The sequence below is a fragment of the Camellia sinensis genome, chromosome 1 (genome assembly GCF_055761805.1).
Source record: "Camellia sinensis isolate YWXY chromosome 1, ASM5576180v1, whole genome shotgun sequence".
Lineage (NCBI taxonomy): Eukaryota > Viridiplantae > Streptophyta > Magnoliopsida > Ericales > Theaceae > Camellia > Camellia sinensis.
The window spans coordinates 206,898,657-206,918,770 of record NC_138961.1 but is presented as its reverse complement, the minus strand read 5'-3'; the positions used below and the strand labels follow the sequence as shown (position 1 = coordinate 206,918,770).

Genomic DNA, 20,114 nt, shown 5'->3' with positions numbered 1-20,114 from the left:
CTGACAAATAGTCAATCATTATTGCCCTTGTTTTTCCAGTTTGTATTGAACTTGCCAAGTTAGCCAATGCGTCGGCGTGGCTGTTATCATCTCGGCTAACTTGAAGAAGCCGGTAGTTGCGAAACAAGGCTGCCAGCCTGATGACTTCCTTTGCGTATGCCGACATTCTCTCATCTCGGGTTGCAAACTCTCTTGTTCTCTGATTCACTATAAGTTGTGAATCACAAAAAATTATTACCTCATCTGCTTCTGCTGCCACTGCCAGCTTTAGTCCTACAATTAATGCTTCGTATTCTGACTCATTGTTCGAGGCCTTGAACCCTAATCGAATGGACTGTTCCAATATCTCCCCATCAGGAGATATTAACACTACTCCTGCCCCCGCTCCTTGCCGGTTTGAGCTCCCATCGACAAACAGGCGAAAGGAGTCGCCGATGTAAATGCTGCAGGGTCTGAGTTTTTCCTTTCTTTGTTCTTTTGCCTTTGGTTGGGCTTCTCCTTGTTTGCTTGGACATTGTTCATCTTGGCTTAACGGAGCCCGATGTTCGATGGATTCTGGCGTGAATTTGGCCACGAAGTCGGCCAAAACTTGGCCCTTAATTGTTGTTCTCAACCTGAACTCCAGGTCGTACTGGCCCAAGGCCACTGCCCATCTTGCTATTCTTCCAGTTAAGTCTCCTTGTTGTAACAAGGACTTTAGTGGGTGCTCTGTTAGCACTATAATCTTGTGCGCTTGAAAGTAATGGTTCAGCTTCTTTGAAGCCATTACTAAGGCCAGCATTAATTTCTCTAGTGGTAGGTACCTTGCTTCTGCATCGGCCAAGGTTTTACTTACATAATAAACAGCCTTTTGCTCCCCCTTTTCCTCTCGGATTAGCACTGCACTTACTGCGTGTTCTGAAACTGCTAAATACAAAAACAGTTCTTCCCCAGGTTCAGGTGTTGAGAGGACTGGAGCCGTGGTCAGATATTTCTTTAGGTCGGCCAAAGCGGCCTCACATTCCTCAGTCCATAGGAAGTCTGTGGCCTTCTTCACCAGGTTGAAGAAATGTTTACATTTGTCTGAGTTTCGGCTTATGAACCTGTTTAGGGCCGCGACCCTTCCAGTAAGCATCTGAACCTGTTTTGCCGACATCGGGCTTTTCAACTCTAGGATGCCTTGATTTGATCTGGGCTGGCCTCAATGCCCTTTCTTGTTACCAGGTACCCCAAAAACTTACCTGATCCAACTCCAAACGCGAACTTCGATGCGTTGAGTCGGACCCAGTATGTTTTGAGTATATCAAAGACCTCTTTTAGGTCGGCAAGATGACCCTTAGGTTCCTTGGTCTTCACGACCATGTCATCGATGTAGACCTCTACTGTTTCGCCAATCAGGTGTTTGAACATCTTGGTTACCTCAATGCCCTTTGGTAAGTTGCTCCTGTATTTTCAACCCAAAAGGCATTACCTTGTAACAGGACAGCCCTTTCGGGGTGATAAACGATGTCTTCTCCTCATCTGGGGGTACATGGCTATCTGGTGGTATCCCCTGTAAGCATCCAAGAAGCTCATCATTCCATGTCCAGATGTGGCGTCTACCAACTAGTCAATCTTGGGTAGAGGAAAGCTGTCTTTGGGACAAGCTTTGTTCAGGCTTGTAAAATCTACGCAGACCCTCCATTTACCATTGTTTTTCTTTACTACCACAGTGTTTGATAGCCATGTCGGATAATTGACTTCTCTGATGGCCCTGGCCTCCAGAAGTCTGTCTACTTCCTCTTCCACTGCTTCGACGTGCATCAACGTCAGTCTTCTGGCTCGTTGTATTACTGGTTTGGCTGTCCTATCAACGTTCAATTTGTGGCATGTGACCTCGAGGTCAATGCCAGGCATTTCATAAGGCGTCCAAGCGAACACCTCTATGTTTACTCTCAGAAAAGTTTCCAGTTCTCTTTCTTCTTCTTCGGCTAAGCCCGAGCTGACGAGAAAGAAGTGTTCTTCATCATCCTCCTGGACGAGGACTTTCTTCAGTGCTTTTTCACTCTTCTTGGCTGGCTCCTTGTCGACATCCTCTAGGACCTTCATGTCCTTGTCTTCAATCTCTGCCTTCTCCGGTTCTCGAATGTTGCAGGTGGATTTCATTGCTGCCATGGAGCAATTCTTTGCCTGCAGTTGATCTCCTCTGACTTCTTCAATCCCATGCTCTGTTGGGAACCGTAGTAGTTGATGCAACGTTAAGGGAACTGCCCCCATTGCATGCAACCATGGCCTTCCGAAGATGATGTTGTATGGCGAGGGCGTGTCAATCACCATGAATTTTGTCTTGATCTTCTTAGTGCCAGCTTGTACTTCCAAGCTTGTTACGCCCAGTGACCACGTCGACGTTCCATTGAAGCCGACCATCGGGCCATTGGATTGCTCCAAGTCATCAGGATGAAGGCCCAGCTCCTTGTAACATCTAACATACATGATGTCGTAAGAGCTGCCTTGATCAATCAGGATGCGTTTCACTTGGCACTCCCCAACCTGGAGGGATACTACCAAGGCATCATTATGTGGATGCTGGACCATCTCTAGCTCGGCTTTAGTAAAGGTTATCGTCGGTCCCTGGCATTCTTCAGGGCGAGGTCTTTTATGTCTGACCTGGTTCACGTGTTGTACGCATTTTACCTTCTGGGTCTCCCCTTGTATGTCGTTTTCGTTCACCTTTGAGTGAATTACATTAACCACCCGTGGTCCTCTTGCCTGTGGTTGCTGTGCTGGGGGAGGTGGAGCTGCTGGTGCTTGAAGCAATCTTGCCTGTTCTTCCCTTGTCCTGGCCTCATCGACAAGGTCCCTCAGATGGCCTTGCCTCACCAAGTCTTCTAAGTGTGCTTTTAGGGCTCTGTAACCTTGAGTTGGGTGCCCTTCTTCATTGTGGTAAGCACAACGCCTACCGATGTTTCTTTCCATAAATTCCCCTGGTGCTCTTGTCGGTGCTCTGAAATAGGGTTGGTTTCGTATTTGATCCAGGACTTTGTGGACCGGGATTCGGAACACAATCGCCACTGCCTGTTTAGCCCTCAATTCCGTTTCTTGTTTGATCGATCCATTGTTACCTCGGCTTCGCTTCGGCGAGCCATTTCCTTTCTCCTGCTTTGTCTCTTTGTTTCCCGACGTATCCTCCTCGGCTCTGGCTTACTTCTCGATTCTCGCCATGAGTTCTTCCATGCTTTTTGGCAATGTCTTTGCCAAAGACTTCCGTAGTGGGCAGTCATCTTTCAGGCCGTTCTTGAAAGATACGACCGCCACCTCTTGGTTGCATTCGGGTATTCGATTGAACACCTCGTAGTACCTTTTTGCGTAGGCCCTAAGGCCTTCATCCTTGGTGATTTTTAAAGCCATCAGTGCGTCGACCCTCAAGGGCTGTAGTTTGTTCGTTACAAACCTAGCCACAAACATCTCGGTCAGGCCTTCCCAAGTCTTTACGCTTCCCTTCGGTAGTTTATGGAACCAATCTGATGCAATCTCCCCGAAGGATGAGGGGAATACTTTGCAGAGCAACGGCTCATTCCCACTATATAATGCCATTGAATTCAGGTATAGTCCAACGTGAAAGTTGGGATCTGACTTACCATCATATATTTAGAACCTCGACATACTGAATCTCTTTGGTGCTTCAAATTTGTCCAGTTCCACCGAGAATGGTGTCCACGGCTTAATCGGGGAAGTTACCTCGGCTTGAGCATTCTGTTGCTTCCTCTTGAGGTAATCTCTTAAGTCTTCTTTACTCCTCCCTGGAGCTCGGCTATCTTTGGACTTCAATCTTTTTGGCACACTACTTTCAGCCTCGTGGTGGGCCCGTTTTGATCTTTCTCCATGGGTTGTGTCAAAGCAGAGCGCCTACCCTTGAACATGCCGATGTTCTTTGGGCTCTGGGTCCTTCGTGTGATACGTCCATCGGGACTCCTCTCGTCTCCGCTCCTCTCGTCCGACTTCCCTGGAAGGTCGGTGAGAGTGCCTTCCGCTCCTGGTGTGCTGAGGGGCTTCGAGGATTGTTTTCCTTCCTCCCTTCTGTGTATTAGTTGCTGGAATCGGCGTGTCCTGCAGCGGGTACGGTGGCTGCATGACATTGTTTTGCATCATGAAGTTGACGACCGACTGCAGGTCTGCCAACTTGTTTGCCAATTCTTTTACTTCTTCATCCCTCCGCAGGCACCTATCCCTCCATACCTGGAGGTTATCTTCGTTATAGTACTTGCTTTGGTCTGTCTTCTTCGAAGTGTCGCCCTCCTGGCCGACGTCTTTCTCTCCGTGGCCCTGGTCACGAGTTTCTGCATTGTGGTTATCTCCTTCGATATCAAGGTCGATAGGTCTACCACTCCCAGTAGGAGTGTCGTCCCCAATCTTTTCCTTCTGTCCGTTACTGGCCATCTATTCTTCTAATTTCCCACAGACGGCGCCAAATTGTGTGAATGATTTTCTGATCACACTGCCCGTTTAGGAATCAGCTAGAGAGCACCGGCAGAATAGATGGCTTCAGCTAACTTGTAATAGAAAGAGAAGGCTCTGGCGGTGGTTCTTCCACCCAGGGACACTTCGACGATCAAGTCAGTATATCTCTCAAAGATAATCAAGTGCTAAACTCACTGCTAAAAGTATAAATTGCGTACCTTAGACCCACGGGGGTGCCTCTCTTTTTATAGTTAACTCAATCATAGTCTCACTAGAAACCTGACTTCTAGGGACTCCAATTCTGGACTTACCTTGGACTCTTCAAGAGATAAACATAAACTCCTTAAGTGCTTTATCCTCATCTTGACTAAGTCTCCTCTTCATTCTTGGACTCTTGTCCTCTATCTGCTTATCTCGGATTTCGATATCTTCGGAGGAAACCTCGGCCTAACCGAGATTACCTCGGCACAACGACCAGGACACGTGGTACCTCGGCTGACACGTCGGTGTCACCTTGTCGCGTGTTGGTACTCAGAAAATATATCACCACAGTCACTATTATTTTTAGTGATAGTTGATATTTGTAAACACATATAGTGGACAAGAGTATCCTTAGATGCAGGTTGAGTTTGTTGAACTGCGTAAATTTTGATATATATATATATATATATTTCCATTATTTATTTATTATTATTTTTTACTATTGTTTTTGATCAATTAAAAAAGAACCTTTGTTGATGAAACAACCAATACAAAGTAAAAGAGCATTACATCAATAAAGAAAGAGATGAATGCTGCAAACATCATCATAGCTTAACTTTCAAATCCCAACCAGGTTGGCACCAAGAAGCAAACACAACCACATGACAGCACCACCCCAAGGCTGGTGAGAAGCCAACCAAAAAAACTAAAAAACAAAGAAAGGACAATAGCAAACCATCCACACCCAGCCACCTCAGAGGCATAGCCTCACTTGACTCAGATTTTCCACAAGATGATGCACTGGGTAATGGACGAAACCCATAGCCCAACCCTCACTTTGACTAATTCACCCAGCTCATTCATATCTGGCTGATAGCCATTAAAAACAACATCATTCCTTAGCCTCCAAGTTGACCACAACATCGCTACTGGTACAAGCCTCTAGATTATGAAGTGTATTTTTTATTATTATTACATCAACAATTTTTTGTTTTTTGGGTTGATATATAGTACATAAATTTTTTAAATGGATTTAAACTTTAAAAAGAAAAGAAAAGAAATTTAAAGAATGAAAGAAGCTTTCAGTTGGACTGTTTTTGCTACAATAATTGAAATCGAATCTTGCCATCGATTTCTGAAAGATACACGAAGGGTGTTTCATTGCATACATGTTCATATGCGCATGATATCAATTTTTCCTACGGTAGAAAATCAATCATAAAAACAAAACAAACACAGACTATAGATGATATTCTCTATTGTACTATCCACCACCAGTCCCACTGTGGGCCTAACTCAGACTAATCTTAGCGAATCTGGATCTTCTGTAGTATATTCTGGGTAGTGCTCTCTGCCCAAAACGATGTCATTTTAAGACACTCAAATTTCATATTAATGATTCAAAAAATTATCTTGAGTGTCTCACGGAGATGACAAATCATGCAAAAATATAAAACTTATCTATTAAAAAAAATGGAAGGTTGATTTTTAAAGCCAACTATTTTTTAAGACAAATGTGATTTGATGATATTAGATTAATCTAATTTTTTGTTACAAAACTTATGAATGAATAGTTCAAACTATCAATTTAGGCTTGAACGGGCCACAATGACGCACTGAATGATTCAATTGATTTTGTCAATGGAGAGAAGCCACATTAATTAGTAAATTTGTTAGTGGAGCCCATATTTAGAAGTATCTTGTTAGTTAAAATATATTTTGTGTCTTATTTTATAATTCATTTATGTGTTTTTAAATTTACTCACCTAATGTATATATATATATATAGAGAGAGAGAGAGAGAAAGAGAGAGAGAGAGAGAGAGAGAGAGAGAGAGAGGGAGGGAGGGAGAGAAATGATGAAAATATGACTCTTAAATTCATTTATAATAATGTGGTGGAGATTCTATGTTAAGTGATTGATTTTTAAACTAATCAACAACTGTCATGAGATAATGTATGTCAAAAACACAGAAATTTTCTGGGAAGTCTAGAGAAATTGGAGAGAATTTCTCTAGAGAGAAAATCTATGGGAGGTCTAGAAAAATTCTTTGGGGAGTGTAGAGAAAATCTCTGGAAGGTCGAGAAATTTTCAGAATTTCTCTGGAGAGAAAATCTCTGGGAAGTCCAGAAAAATTCTCTAAGTTGAATATATATGAAATCATTATTTATTTTTGGAAAAATATCACTACAAAAAAATTGACTTTTTGCGACGGCAAAATACCGTCGCAAATACTCAAAATGCCGTCTTAAAAGGTTTTTTGCGACGGCAGATGACTTTTAGCGACGGCAAGTGGGGGGTCGCAACAAAAGGGGTCGCAAAAAAGTTTTAGCGACGGCATGTTGCTGTCGCCTTTTTTTTGCGACGGCAAAGTTGTCTTTTTGCGACGGCATTTTTCCGTCGCCATTAATATGAAAAAAATCTAAAATTTTTTGAGACGGCACTATGTTGCCGTCACTAAAGGTGTTATTTGCGACGGCAAAAAATGTCGTCGCCAAAATTTTTTTATTGCGACGGAATAATGCCGTCGCTAAAAAAATATTTGGGACAGCACAATGTGCCGATTATTTGCGACGGCAAAGAATACCGTCGCAAAAAACTTGTCTCAACTCTACCAATATCATTTGCGACGGCAATGTGGTGCCGTATCAAAAAAAAAAAAACAAAACTACAATAAAATTATTAAAAATATGAAAATTACCTGTATTAAATGAAAAATAATTTAAAAAAAATCAATAATTACATAATAATATAAAAATTCCAGTATAAAAATAACAATTCATTCATAATACAAATATTCTTGCATTCATTCATTACAACACATTAGCAAAATTATCCCACTACATAATATTGCATAATACATACACAATGTTTAAATACATAAAGTTGTTCACAATTCAAAATAACGTAAATCAAAAACAAAAATTTCCCTCATGATTCCAGGAATGGAACCACCAACTCCATTTGCGCTACTACTAAATCCAGGGCTACCAACAACACTCATTCCGCCTCTATTTGTCACCCTTGAATGACCATGTGAGCTTCCATGGGATATCTGCAATACAAAACAATACACAATTGGGTAGAGATCAGGAAAGAAATTAATTTAGCAAACATAGTGAAACACCAGTGAATGAAAAATACCAACTAATAAATATGTGCAAAACTAACACATACCTGAGAAAGAGCAACAGGGAGATTGTTTGATGCAAAACGTCCACTAGGAAGGCTTCCAGTAGGCTGTTGAACCCAACTAGAAGGAACATTATTTATTGTAGAGTTTCTAGATGCAAGTGTGCCAGGCATGTTGGGAACATTAAAGCTCCCATGAAGGTTATGTAGCCCTTGAATAGTTCCTGTAAAAGGAAATTTCTATATTATATAAAATCTGATGGAAAATATAGAGCAATACTCAGCAAAATCAACTCACCTGTGTGATGAAAAACAGGGGAGGCTACACCAGATTGAGCAGAAAAAGATGTAGCAAAAGAACGCCCAGTACTGTCTGGAAGATTTGAAGCTGATCCGTTCAGAGATGACTGCAGATAAGTTAGATAAATTTTACAAGCACCAGGAATATGCATGTGACCATATAAATCATGCCACTTGTGGTCCAAGTTTAGATATAACAGTAAGCATTCACAAAGCTCAGAACCAAGACCAAACAATTGGCATACAAAAAATGCAAGACTCAAGTGAGACAAATAGAGGATACATGTAGAACTAAACATAACTAAAGGGAATTGAGTGAATGCCCAAATTATCAATCCAGAACAATTTATCTCCAAATTTTTGTGGTCCTCTTTATAAATAGATTTGTATCTTGATAGCCAAAAAACAAAAGAATAAAATAAAGATGTAAGATGGTCTTCCAATCACCCTCCATAAATAGTTTAACTATACATGCTAGAGATTGCTCCATACAACATAGCAAGAAACCATATAAAAAGTGGATATGTTTTAAGCCCTACCTTTCTGCATTTCTTGTTGGATAAGAAACTGATGTATTACAAGGCCAAGTCCTGTAACTTCCACATTAAACTGAAAAGGATGGATGAGTTGAAAACAAGAAAAATATATTTAAATAAAAAATAAAAAATAAAGAAGAAACATTTATTTAAACTACTTTTACATTTTAGGATACACATATTTATGTAAATATGTTAACCAAATACATAAATTTATACATACATAGAACGTTAATTAATCTTGTGTTTAATGGAAAATGAAGTTAATGTAACAAATAATTTATATTACCAATGTGTTCAAAGGAATGTGGTGCTATGGTGGTTCACTTCACCGGTTGGAACATGTGTTTTGCCGATTTTTGCAAACACATATTTTACCGTCCAAAAATATGACTAGTGAATGGGTTCATCGGTTGAACTAGCCGATCTAATATGGTTTCAAAATATTGCCGAGAGGTCTATGCCTTCAATTAATTCTACAGTGACACAACATATTTAAGGTTTCAAATCTTTAAACTGTGAATCTCACTGTGACTGCAGCATTGAGTTCATAATATACATAATCAATAGATTGTCATCAATGCAATTGATAATTAACATTCATGTTCCCATATATTTATATTTATACAAGCAAATAAATGTCTAAAGTGCATCCTGACACCCCCCTACTAATCCTAATCAATAAAATAATAATGCATATGCTTGTTGTCTTTCCCTTTAATTCAGGCTTGTTGGAAATGCTCAAGTTCCTCAGTAACTATTTTTTAAAGCACAAAATGCTCCATTAATTTCAGAAATATGTTTGCACACTTGTCGGCAAAAATGTTCAATCCAATAATCATAGTTTTGAATTTTATCCGTTACGTAAAACATTAAAACTAGATAAGGGAATGGATACAAATACAGTTGCCCCATCTTTCCCACCTTCACCCGGAAAAAAAAAAAAAAAAAAAAAAGCCACTTTAAAATTCTAATTTTGCAAACTTTTGAGTACCGACAATCACACAACGTGTCGACCAAAATAACCCCTTCGAGTACCGACATAAACAATTACGTGTAAACCCAGTCCAAAACCCACAAAAAAATAAAACAAACACTACATCTATTGCTTCACATGTGTAGCCGAACACGAATAATTTCAAATGAAAAAATATTACAATCAATTACCTTTTAGATAGTTACTTTAAATTACAGAGGACAATGTAGATTGACCGAAGATAATTCAAAGGAAAAACACATAATGGAAGTTACCCCCAATTTTCAAGTGTAGATATGGAAGTAAGAGGAGTACGAAACACACACACATGGAAATAGTAGACATCAAATTTGGAATTGAAGTGGCCATCATAATGGCCTAATATTTATAAACAGATCATAATTGCAAAAGTATTGAATCAACTATCAAACCAAAACCCAGAACTAGATTTCAAGGGAACAAACCCAGTTCTTAATTTACAGATTATGAAGATAAAAAAAAAAAAAAAAAAAAAAAAAAAACCACAGAACTTGATTTCCCTGAGAAACATAATAAAGATAAAAAAAATTAAAAAATCCTTTTTAACATAAATATTGATTCAAATTCTTTTAACATAAATATTGATTCAAGTGCCTTCATTATTTTTGTCATGGAAATTCTTTATACTGAGTTCAAAATTTAGGATCTTTGTAAATATTAACTATCCCAGATCATTAATTCACCATTTCAACACCAGCAAATCATCGAACACCTTCAAAGCATAAAATGAAGGGACTTATATTCCAACATTTCATAGGCTTCAATATATATATATACACATATACATATTACAGAAGAGGGAGTTGAAGAGAAAAACAGACCTATGCAAAGAGTTGAAGACAAAGGGAGAACGATAAAGGGAGATTTTCGGTGATCGGCGATTCACGGATAAAGAACGACATACGGAGATTTTTGGTGGTCGTCGGTGGTCAACCAAGTCGATGGTCAATAGCAGCACCCACGTTGGTGGTCAGCGGTGGCACCCAGGTCGGCACTCAGCAGCAGCACACAGGCGGCTAGTTTCGCTAGGCCAGGTCGATGCTCCTCTGTCTCTACTCTTTCTTCTTTTGTTTAAGGGGTTGGGGATTGGGGATTTGAGATCGTGAGTGAGAAACAAAAGGGGGGAAAGAAAGGGGGGAATTAGAAAGAGCGGGAAAACGAAAAAGAAAATGAAGAGGAGAGCTAGGATATATGTCGTCTTATTTATTTTTTATTAAAATAATTTTATTTTATTTTTTTAGCTAATGAAACTTTTTTTTCTTTTTATTTATTTTTAGTTACTAAGGTTGAAAATTTATTTGTTTCATTTTTATTTTAATAAATTTTTTTTTTATTTGGTAGAAGTAGAGGTAATTTTCGGGGGATTTTTTAAATTGGGAATTTTTGGTTTAAGGGATTGGGGATTGATGATTTGAGATCGTGAGAAACAAAAGGGGGAAAAGAAATTGGAGAATTAGTGAGCTGGAAAATGAAATTTTTTTGGTTAAAATAAATTTATTTTTTTTGTAGTTAATGAATTTTTTTTGATTTTTCATTTTTTTTAATTACTAAGGTTGAAAATTTATTTGTTTCATTTTTATTTTAATGAAAAAATTATTATTATTTTTTTATTTTGAAGAAGTAGGGGCAATATTTTAATAAAAAATATTTTTTCGCGGCTCATTTTTTTTTTTTTTTTTTGTTGCTAAAAATCATGAACTAATTTTTTGTGGTAGATGAAAGGGAGCGACAGTGAAGGTGGTGGATAAGAGGTGGTGGCGGCGGCGGCGGCGAAGGAGATTAGTGGTGAAGTTGTGGTAGTGGTAGAGGAAATGGAGTGGCGATGGTGGATGAGAGGTAATGGTAGTAGTAGTGGCAGTAGTGATGGTGGTCATAGTTCCACCCATTGATTTAAGTATGGTGTTTGTTTTAAGCTTTCAAATCATAATTCTACATCCATATTTCAAAACTCAATTCAAAATATAATCATCACTTTTCAAAACTCATAACCAAACACATAATTTAAAGCTCTTTTCAAAACTTAATTCAAATCAATTTTTTAAATATTTTAAATATTTTAAAAATATTTTAATTTTGTGAGAGACAGATAAATAAAAGAGATAGAGACAGAGACAGAGACATAGTGATGAACGAGAGAGAGACAAAGTGGTTGCTAAAAGTGTATTTTCTTATAGTAGATCGATAAATCAAGAAGGAGCTCGATAAATAGAGAAGATGAGAGAGAGAGAGAGTGAGTGAGCAAGGTGAACATAGTGAGGGAGAAATAGACAAATAGACAAGCAGACAGAGAGAGAGAGAAATAGAAAAGTGATGAGGGAGACAGGGAGAGAGAGAGATAGACAGAAAAAGAGATAGAGAGAGAAAGAGAGAGAGAGATAGATGGAGAGATAGAAAAGAGAAAGAAACAAGAAATGAGCGAGAGATAGACAAAAAGAAAGAGAAATAGAGCGAAAAGAGATAAGCGAGAGAGAGACACAGAAAAAGAGAGAGACAGAGAGAGAAGAGAGATAGAGAGAGATAGAAAGATAAAAGAGAGAGAAGAGAGATGAGCGAGAGAAGACAGATGAGAGAGATAGAGAGAAGAGAGATAGGCGAGAGACACAGAGAGAAAAGGAGAGAGAGAAACAGAGAGATAGAGAAAGAAGAGTGATGAGTGAAAGAGATAAAGAGAAGAGACAGAGATAAAGACAAAGAGACAGGAAGATGAAAAAATTAATGAAAAGAGAAATGTTATATCAAAAGAGTAAGACGACATCGTTTTTTTTTAATTTTTTTTGCGACAAAAAAATACCGTTGAATTTATTCAAACCATTTTGTGACTGTATATATATGATCACTATGCTAGGTTAGAGTTTTCCAAAAACTCTTTTGAGAAAATTACACTTTCTTGTTTTCCGTGTTATATTGTCTTTACTGAATTTTTTTAATATTTTAAGTAATTTTTTTAATTCTTAGACACACCTAACATAAAATACACCTAAAAAGTAAAAAAATTGTAAAAATAAAAATTCACTAAATACCAAAAATACAAAAAGAAAAATACAATAATTCAATGCATTTTTTTTTGTATTTTTATGTATTTATTAATTTTTAAAAATATTTTTTCATAAATTTTTTATTTTTTAGATACATCTAAGTAAGGTGCATCTAAAAAATATATTTAAAATTTTAAAAATATTCACTAAAAACAAAAAACAAAAAAACACGAAAGTCACTTTTTTGCGACGGCATTTTCTGCCGTCTAAAAAAAACAGAGTATTTGCGACGGCAGAATATGCCGTCTCAAAAAAAGGAGGGTATTTGTGACGGCAGAAAATACCGTCTCAAAAAATGAGGGTATTTGCGACGGCAGAAAATACCGTCGCAAATACTCTCTTTTTTTGAGACAGCAAATTGTACCGTCGCTAATACTCTGCTTTTTTTAGACGGCATTTTCTGCCGTTGCAAAAAGTGACTTTTTGAGACGGCAAGTGTGCCGTCGCAAATAGTTCCGTCTTATAAGCCTACTTTTCTTGTAGTGTATATATGAAATTCTCTAAGAATTTCTCTAGACCAACCCAATATTCTCTAAAGTAGAGCACTAGTCCTCATTGTTGTCCAGAGAAATTTGGATTTTCTCTGTGATGTGTCCAGAGAAATTTGAAATTTTCTCTGGATCGATATTGAAGAACCTTGGACATTGTGGGTGTTTGGGAAGTGACTATTTTAGAGACTTTTTTGGCTTTTTAGCTATTTTGTAGGCTATTTTAGTTTTTGTGTTTGGAAAGTTGGATTAGATTTTTATTTGAGTTGTTGTATTGAAAAATGTGTTGAAATGATGTTTAAAGTTAAAATGACAACTTTGTCCCCAATCTCACATTTTTCAAAATTAATTTAAAGAGGTAAAATCGTCATTTTAGCCTCAAAGACTAGGCTGCCACAATTTTCAGCCTATACACTGTCATGACAGTGTAGGACTGCCACTGTTCCGGCTTTGTTCTTTTTTTTTCTTGTTTTCTTTTTTCTTTTTTTTTTTTAATACAAATCGTTGGATGAGAATTTTTGAGACTTTTTTGCTTAAAATATGTTTGAGGCTATTTTAGCCTCAAAAGTGGGTTCCCAAACACCCATTATGAAAATATTGAGTATTCTTTATGTTATAAAATTTTAATATCAGGGATCTTAAAAAAAATCTCTATTATTAAATTATTTTAGTCATTATCTGAGAAAGGTTACTATGCACATTTTTTATTTATTTATTTATTTTTTTTTGTGAACTTTACTATGCACGTTCTTGAAAAGTACATATTACATGCTTGTTCGTAGTTACACCACATAAATTTATGACATAAATTTTCTCTTACAAAAGATATTATTTTTTGTTTACTATAAAAAAAAATCATAACAAAAAATTCGAAACTTTTATCACAAAACAATTTTTTGTGATGACAAGCAGGCTGCGTAATAACTATTTCCTATTATCTTACATGAAACAATTTTATGCTAAAAATACTTAAAAAGGATTTTATAGTTTAATTTCTTAATATCACACTCAAATTAAAAATAAAAAATAAAAAGAAAAAGAAAAAGAGAAAAAGAAAGCATAATGCGTATGCATGTAGGTAAACATTGAACAGAGGTTTGTTCATGATAATGACATAAATTGAAGTGACTTAAACAGTGACATACTTTCTTAATGGTTGGTCACGATGATGAACAATGACACATGTTTGTTTTTTTACTAAAAAAATTATTATTTAATTCTTTCAACCGAGAGAGAGAAAAAAAAAAAAATTGAAAATGACTTATTTACATATTAACTTTCTTAATTTTTTATTTTTTATTTTTGACAAAACTCCACCTTGGTGAAGAAGCAAAAGTGAACGCAATCTTTGAATTGGAGGTTCAAACCCTTTTGTGGTTATAAAACATGCACGTCAAATAGTGGCCCCGTTTGGGACGTGGGTCTGGGATTATTTTTTTTTAGGTTAAAATTTACAAAAAGATAAAATAGGTAAAAAAACTCCAAAGTTGGCCTAGTGGTATAAGCATGAAACTTAAGAGTTTGTTTTTCTTTAGGTCTCAGGTTCAAAACCTCTTAGGTGCTATTAATCATTGTGTTGGGTCAGTCTATACGAAATTTTGCTCTGGCTTTAAATGGCCTCCGCTAGTGGACGGTGGGATTAGTCCCTCACGGACATCCTGAGTTATCAAAAATAAAATAAAAAATAAAATAGGTTAAAATTGTCAATAAGATAAAATGTCATATCAAACGCATAATTATTTTATTTTTTCTCTCATAAATATCACATCCAATTACAAAAAAAATCTAATCATCTTTTCAAATAAAAAAAAATTTAGGCTATTAAAATAGTTAAAAACTAAAATACTTACTAAAATAGCCAACTTCCCAAACGAGACCAGTAAATATGCATATATATATATATATAGAGAGAGAGAGAGAGAGAGGAATTACATGCCGGTGGGAGAAGGAGAAAAAAAAATACCAATATAAAAAAATGGCTAGTCCTGAGTTTTTAGGAGCCTAAGGAGAAGCAAAAACGGAGGTCTATATTCACAAAATAAATAAATAAATAAAAATGCCTGTTTCGTATCACTACCGTCGATTGATACCAAAACAGATATCAAAATGTATTTATACCCAAAAAAAAAAAGAGTTACCAAAATTAGGAAAAATTTATTCAATTAAAATGTATTGAATATATATTGAATTAATTGTTATTTATTGAATATGTTATTTATGAGTGTGATTGCGTTGTTGTTTATTGAATATGTTGTGTATAAATGTAATTGAGATTGTATTAATTGTTTCTTCCACTAAAATTTGAAAAACAAAAAAAGTAAAAAAATAAAAAATAAATAAATAACTAAAATAAAAAAAGGACAAATTTAGTTATTCTACTAAAATCTGATAAAGAAATAAGGTAAGAAAAAAGTAGGGGCCCTATTTTGGGCCATTAACATTTTGTATGTGTATGTAATGTTTCTCATTCAAAGACTTCCAACATTTTGTATATATTTTAATTTCAATTGGGTCGAACCACACTTATAAACAAATATCGGCTCAACACAATAATTTTGGGTCTTTTAGATTGGTCCTAAAACAACAAAAATAATTTAAACCTATTTATATTTATAATATACTATAATACTTTTTCAAATTTATGAGCCCTATTTTGGATCAATTTTTTAGGGCTTAAGGCATAGGCTTCAATGGCCTTAGCCCGAGACCGGTTCTACATATAAAAAGTGCAAATGTGCCCATGATAGAGTACCCCCTTGTATTGATTTTTTTTTTCTCCTTCTCCTACTTACATGTATGCATGTAGTTATCCCTACACATAATAAGGTCGAGTGATGGAGTGAATAGTACACTTTTGTTAGGTACACATCACACGCAAACTTCTTACGTAGGCTATGAAAGGGGTTCGTTTAGGAATGAGAAAGGGTGCTTGGACTCGGGAAGAAGATCTCCTTCTTAGGAACTGCATTCAAAAGTATGGAGAAGGAGTTTGGCACCAAGTTCCTCTCAGAGCAGGTAAATATGAGACAGAAAGAGTGTGAGGGAGAGAGATGGGGATTTGGTTATCTATCTAAATTATGTTAAACTGTGTTTAATTAGAGAATTTGACGAGAGAAATGAAAAAAAAAAAATGAAATGTAATCTCATTTTTTGTTTGGTTATAATAAAAAAACACATGAAAAAAAAGTAAGAGGAAAATGCAATCCCATTTTTTGTCTTTCAGATTCACTTTTGGCTCTTTTTCTTTTTTCACTTTCCAACTCAACTAAACATAACTTGGAATTCAAATCATTTTAATTCTTTTCTTTTTCTTTCTATATCATTTTCTCTTTCTATTTTTCTCATCAAATCATCTAATCAAATACATAATTTTTGTTGTTTGTTATTTTTTATTTTTGCAGGCTTGAACAGATGTAGAAAAAGCTGTAGATTGAGGTGGTTGAATTATTTGAAGCCAAATATAAAGAGAGGAAACTTTACCTTCGATGAAGTTGATCTCATCATCAAGCTTCATAAATTGTTAGGCAACAGGCAAGTGCAATTCCATCTTTTAGTCTCTAATTTTTAAAATTTTATTCATTCACATTACAACATATAAAAGTTTTAAAAATTAAATTTTTTGATCCCTAAAAATAAAAATTTTGTTAGAAAAAATATTTGCTGACCAATTTCTATTGTCGTAAGGATAATCGATAAAAGATCATTATGAAAAGTCAAAAATAAGATTTTTAGCAACAAAGTTCTATGTGACTAATAAATACACTTTTAGGTATAAAATAATTTGGTCCTAAAAGGGTTTGTTTTGAGACATAAATTTTAATCCCAAAAGAATAATAATTCATCATTAATGTGTAATTTTTGTTACAAAAAATATAATAATGACACTTTTTGTTATAAAAATATTTAGCCCTTAAAAAATAATTTTATTCTTAATTTTTTTATTTCTAAAACCTTAATTTTTTATAATGTTAGTCTGTCCAACTATTAAATGTGTTCAAATGATCCTCAAAGCTCACACCGCCTAGATTAACGGGTGAGATATTTTTTAAAATTTTACAAAAAAAGAAAAAAATGTAATAAAATCAAAAAATTAATACTAAAATGCAATAAATTGCAAATTTTATGGACCATGTAAGTATTTGGTCCTTTTGATGGTTTTATGTAAAATATCGAAAATACTATAAGTTTCATTAATTAATTTAGGTGGTGTGAGCTTTGGAGACCATTTAAACTTATATTTTGTAATTTAGATATTAAATTAACAGATTTAAAAGATTAATAAATGAAGTATAGGAGACCATTGAGGTAATTAGTCCTAAACTATTATGATATTCAATCCTGCATTTTTATTGTGTACATTTAAAAGTTATATTTTCTATATATTTACCTTTTATGTATAAATAGATGGTCGCTAATAGCAGGCAGACTTCCCGGAAGAACCCCTAATGATGTGAAAAACTTTTGGAACACCCACATGCATAAGAAAATGATAGCTCAAAGAGAGGAGGAACGAGCCAAGGCTCATAAAAAACCCATGAAATATAATAACATCTTCAAACCCCAGCCTAGGACCTTCTCAAGAAACCTACTTTTCCCAAGGGGCAAAAGTTTCAATACAGAAAACATTCAAACTGAAGGCAATTTCCCAAAGGCACCTCCAGCATCATTGCTAGGGGATTGTGGAGCACCACCATGGTTGGATGGCGGCGTACTCGACAGTATGGAAATGAATAGTGAAATTTCATGGTCCATGTATGGCTCAGCTGATCAAGAGCCCTTTCAAGTGCCGTGGCTGCCTGAAGAACTTACAACGTCAATGTTGGCGGCTAGTGACAATTCTGCTGAAGGAGGTCAAAGTGATTGGATTGACAATTTGACTTGTAATTTGGATCTCTGGGATTTTCTTAAATGATTGATTTGATTATTAGCTATATTTTCATATTTTTAAAATGCTTTTTAGTATTTTGTACAAGTTAATTTCCAGGCAATTAAAGTTGATTTAGGCAAGCTTTTGTGAACTCTTGTTGTGTCTAATTAAAGCCCATACAAGAAGGGTCTTGAGAGGTCACTGATTTCACAATCTTCAATAAATAAATTAGAAAACAAAAAAGAGATTAAAACACACATCTTGATTAGTCTTGTGGTGGTTGGGTCAACCAACTGAGATTAATTTGTTTGGCATTGACTTTTTGATTAAAAAAAGTAGGGTAAATTACATTTACCTCCCCTGTAGTTTGAATAATTACAATAACCTCCCCTACTTTATCTGACAATGTCAAGATTCCCCCTTCTGTTGACTTCCGTTTATTTATTTCACAGAAAAAGCTGATGTCATCAAAGCCAAACATTAAAATGTCTATAATGCCCTCAAGTGTCCTCAACCCATCTATGTCCAGAACAGTGTATTTTCTGAGAAAATGGTGGATAGTTTCCTTTGCCTTCATTTTGTGACTGCTAACTCCATTACCATCTCTCTCTCTCTCTCTCTCTCTCTCTCTCTCTCTCACTCTCTCATAAATCTTCAAAAATGTCTCCTCAAATGTGTATCTAACTAAAGTAGTACTTTCATTGATTGAATTCATTCCAAAAGCTAAATTAGTTTCTCTCTCATGATCAACCTTACTTCTCTCCCTAATTTTCTCGCGTTTTCGCCGTAAAATCCAAAACCCACCAAAACCCAGAAACAAAACAAACCCACAACCTATCACAACTACACAAATCACAAAAATCAAAACCAAACAGACAGTTGGCAGTATCTTCATCGGTTGGGCCGAAACGAATGATAAACACCGCGGCGTAAATCGAAGGGTACGTGAAGGTTGGAGGCTCGAGAGACTGGTGGTGCAAGAAGCGCACGGCCAACCATTACCAAGAGATTGATTACACGCCTTCACGGCATCGTCTAACGCCGATTTCGAAACATTGCCTTCGAATGAATCAAGAGTAGTGATGTTCATACAACCCTCGGCGATCTAAGAGGCCTGGAAACTGTAGATTTGCGAATATCATTGAAATTGGGAAAGAAATCGTTTATTAGGGTTTGGTATGAAACCCAACAAGACTCGGCGGAGTCAATCGGAGAAAGAAAATTGTTGGTGATTCGGAGATAATCAGACTGAATGAGTCGGAGACCGACCTTGATGTAGTGACAAGAGACGGAATCGGAGTCGAGTTCTGGACGATTTGAGGATTGAATGAGTCAGCGAAGGACGTCGAAATCAAAAGGACATGATGAGGCCGTGGTGTGGAAGTGGCGGGCGGCAGAGGTAGTGGTGGAGGAGGGAGAGGAGAGAAGAGAGAGGTGGAGTTGTAGATAGAGAAAGAGGAGGAAGATGAGGGACATCTGGGGAGTGATTTAGAGAATTCAGATTACACTGCTGTTGCAATTGGAAACCAGAGTGAAGTTGGGATTGGGGGATGAGATGAGATGAGAGAGAACAAAAAAATTAAAATTAAAATTAAAAACAAAGTTGAATACTATAATCAAAGGGTATTTTCGTCTTTTCATGCTCAAATAAAAGGGTAATATGGTCATTTTGTATACAAAAGTAACGTCGTTTATGCATAATTGACTGATTGGGAAAATCTGTACAATGTCAGGTAAAGTAGGGGAAGTTAGTGTAATTATTGAAACTACAGGGGAGGTCCCTGTATTTGTCAGAAACCTCAGGGGAGGTAAATGTAATTTACCCAAAAAAGTACTAAAGATAAAATAGGCTAAATAAATTAATAAAATAAAATGTAACATTCAAATCATAGTCATTTTACTTTCTTTTTTTTTATAACAAAAATCAAAATATGCCAAAAACGTCAAACTAAACAAACTTGTAATGTACCCACCATGAAAAACAATTTATGTAGACCAACATTATGAGTTGTTTTGGTTGGACTGCAATTCAATCAATTTGATGCAGTTTGAATGCGAGCAAAAATGTTAGAAATTTTAAACGAATTATCTAATATTTGACAATTCATTTGAAAATTCCTTAAT

The 20,114-nt window shown here is 36.1% G+C and overlaps 2 protein-coding genes and 1 non-coding gene across 3 annotated transcripts; 2 read left to right on the top strand and 1 right to left on the bottom strand.

Annotated features, from left to right (window-relative positions):
- Positions 1–7,369: 7,369 nt before the first annotated feature.
- On the bottom strand, positions 7,370–8,464 carry LOC114268491 (putative NOT transcription complex subunit VIP2). Its single transcript, XM_082868625.1, has 3 exons — positions 8,048–8,464; positions 7,795–7,973; positions 7,370–7,672 (listed from the first exon to the last, which is right to left on the bottom strand). Exons 1-3 carry the CDS (start codon positions 8,346–8,348, stop codon positions 7,508–7,510), a joined length of 645 nt encoding a protein of 214 aa, XP_082724751.1. The 5' UTR covers positions 8,349–8,464; the 3' UTR covers positions 7,370–7,507.
- LOC114268503 (small nucleolar RNA snoR35) lies at positions 8,048–8,128 on the top strand. The gene has a single exon (XR_003631275.2). It is a non-coding gene; the product is annotated as a small nucleolar RNA snoR35 (small nucleolar RNA).
- A 7,347-nt stretch (positions 8,465–15,811) lies between the features above and the next one.
- LOC114268478 (transcription factor MYB1) lies at positions 15,812–18,141 on the top strand. Its single transcript, XM_028209666.2, has 3 exons — positions 15,812–16,138; positions 16,525–16,654; positions 17,528–18,141. Exons 1-3 carry the CDS (start codon positions 16,018–16,020, stop codon positions 18,033–18,035), a joined length of 759 nt encoding a protein of 252 aa, XP_028065467.1. The 5' UTR covers positions 15,812–16,017; the 3' UTR covers positions 18,036–18,141.
- Positions 18,142–20,114: the final 1,973 nt, after the last annotated feature.

Excerpts from the sequence above, each read along its gene's own strand:
- LOC114268478 (XM_028209666.2), top strand. The coding sequence starts at position 16,018 with ATGAAAGGGGTTCGTTTAGGAATGAGAAAGGGTGCTTGGACTCGGGAA. Across the intron at positions 16,139-16,524 it reads CCAAGTTCCTCTCAGAGCAG|GCTTGAACAGATGTAGAAAA; the intron begins GTAAATATGAGA and ends TTATTTTTGCAG. Across the intron at positions 16,655-17,527 it reads CATAAATTGTTAGGCAACAG|ATGGTCGCTAATAGCAGGCA; the intron begins GCAAGTGCAATT and ends ATGTATAAATAG.
- LOC114268491 (XM_082868625.1), bottom strand. The coding sequence starts at position 8,348 with ATGTTTAGTTCTACATGTATCCTCTATTTGTCTCACTTGAGTCTTGCA. Across the intron at positions 7,974-8,047 it reads CCCTGTTTTTCATCACACAG|GAACTATTCAAGGGCTACAT; the intron begins GTGAGTTGATTT and ends TTCCTTTTACAG. Across the intron at positions 7,673-7,794 it reads TCCCTGTTGCTCTTTCTCAG|ATATCCCATGGAAGCTCACA; the intron begins GTATGTGTTAGT and ends TTTGTATTGCAG.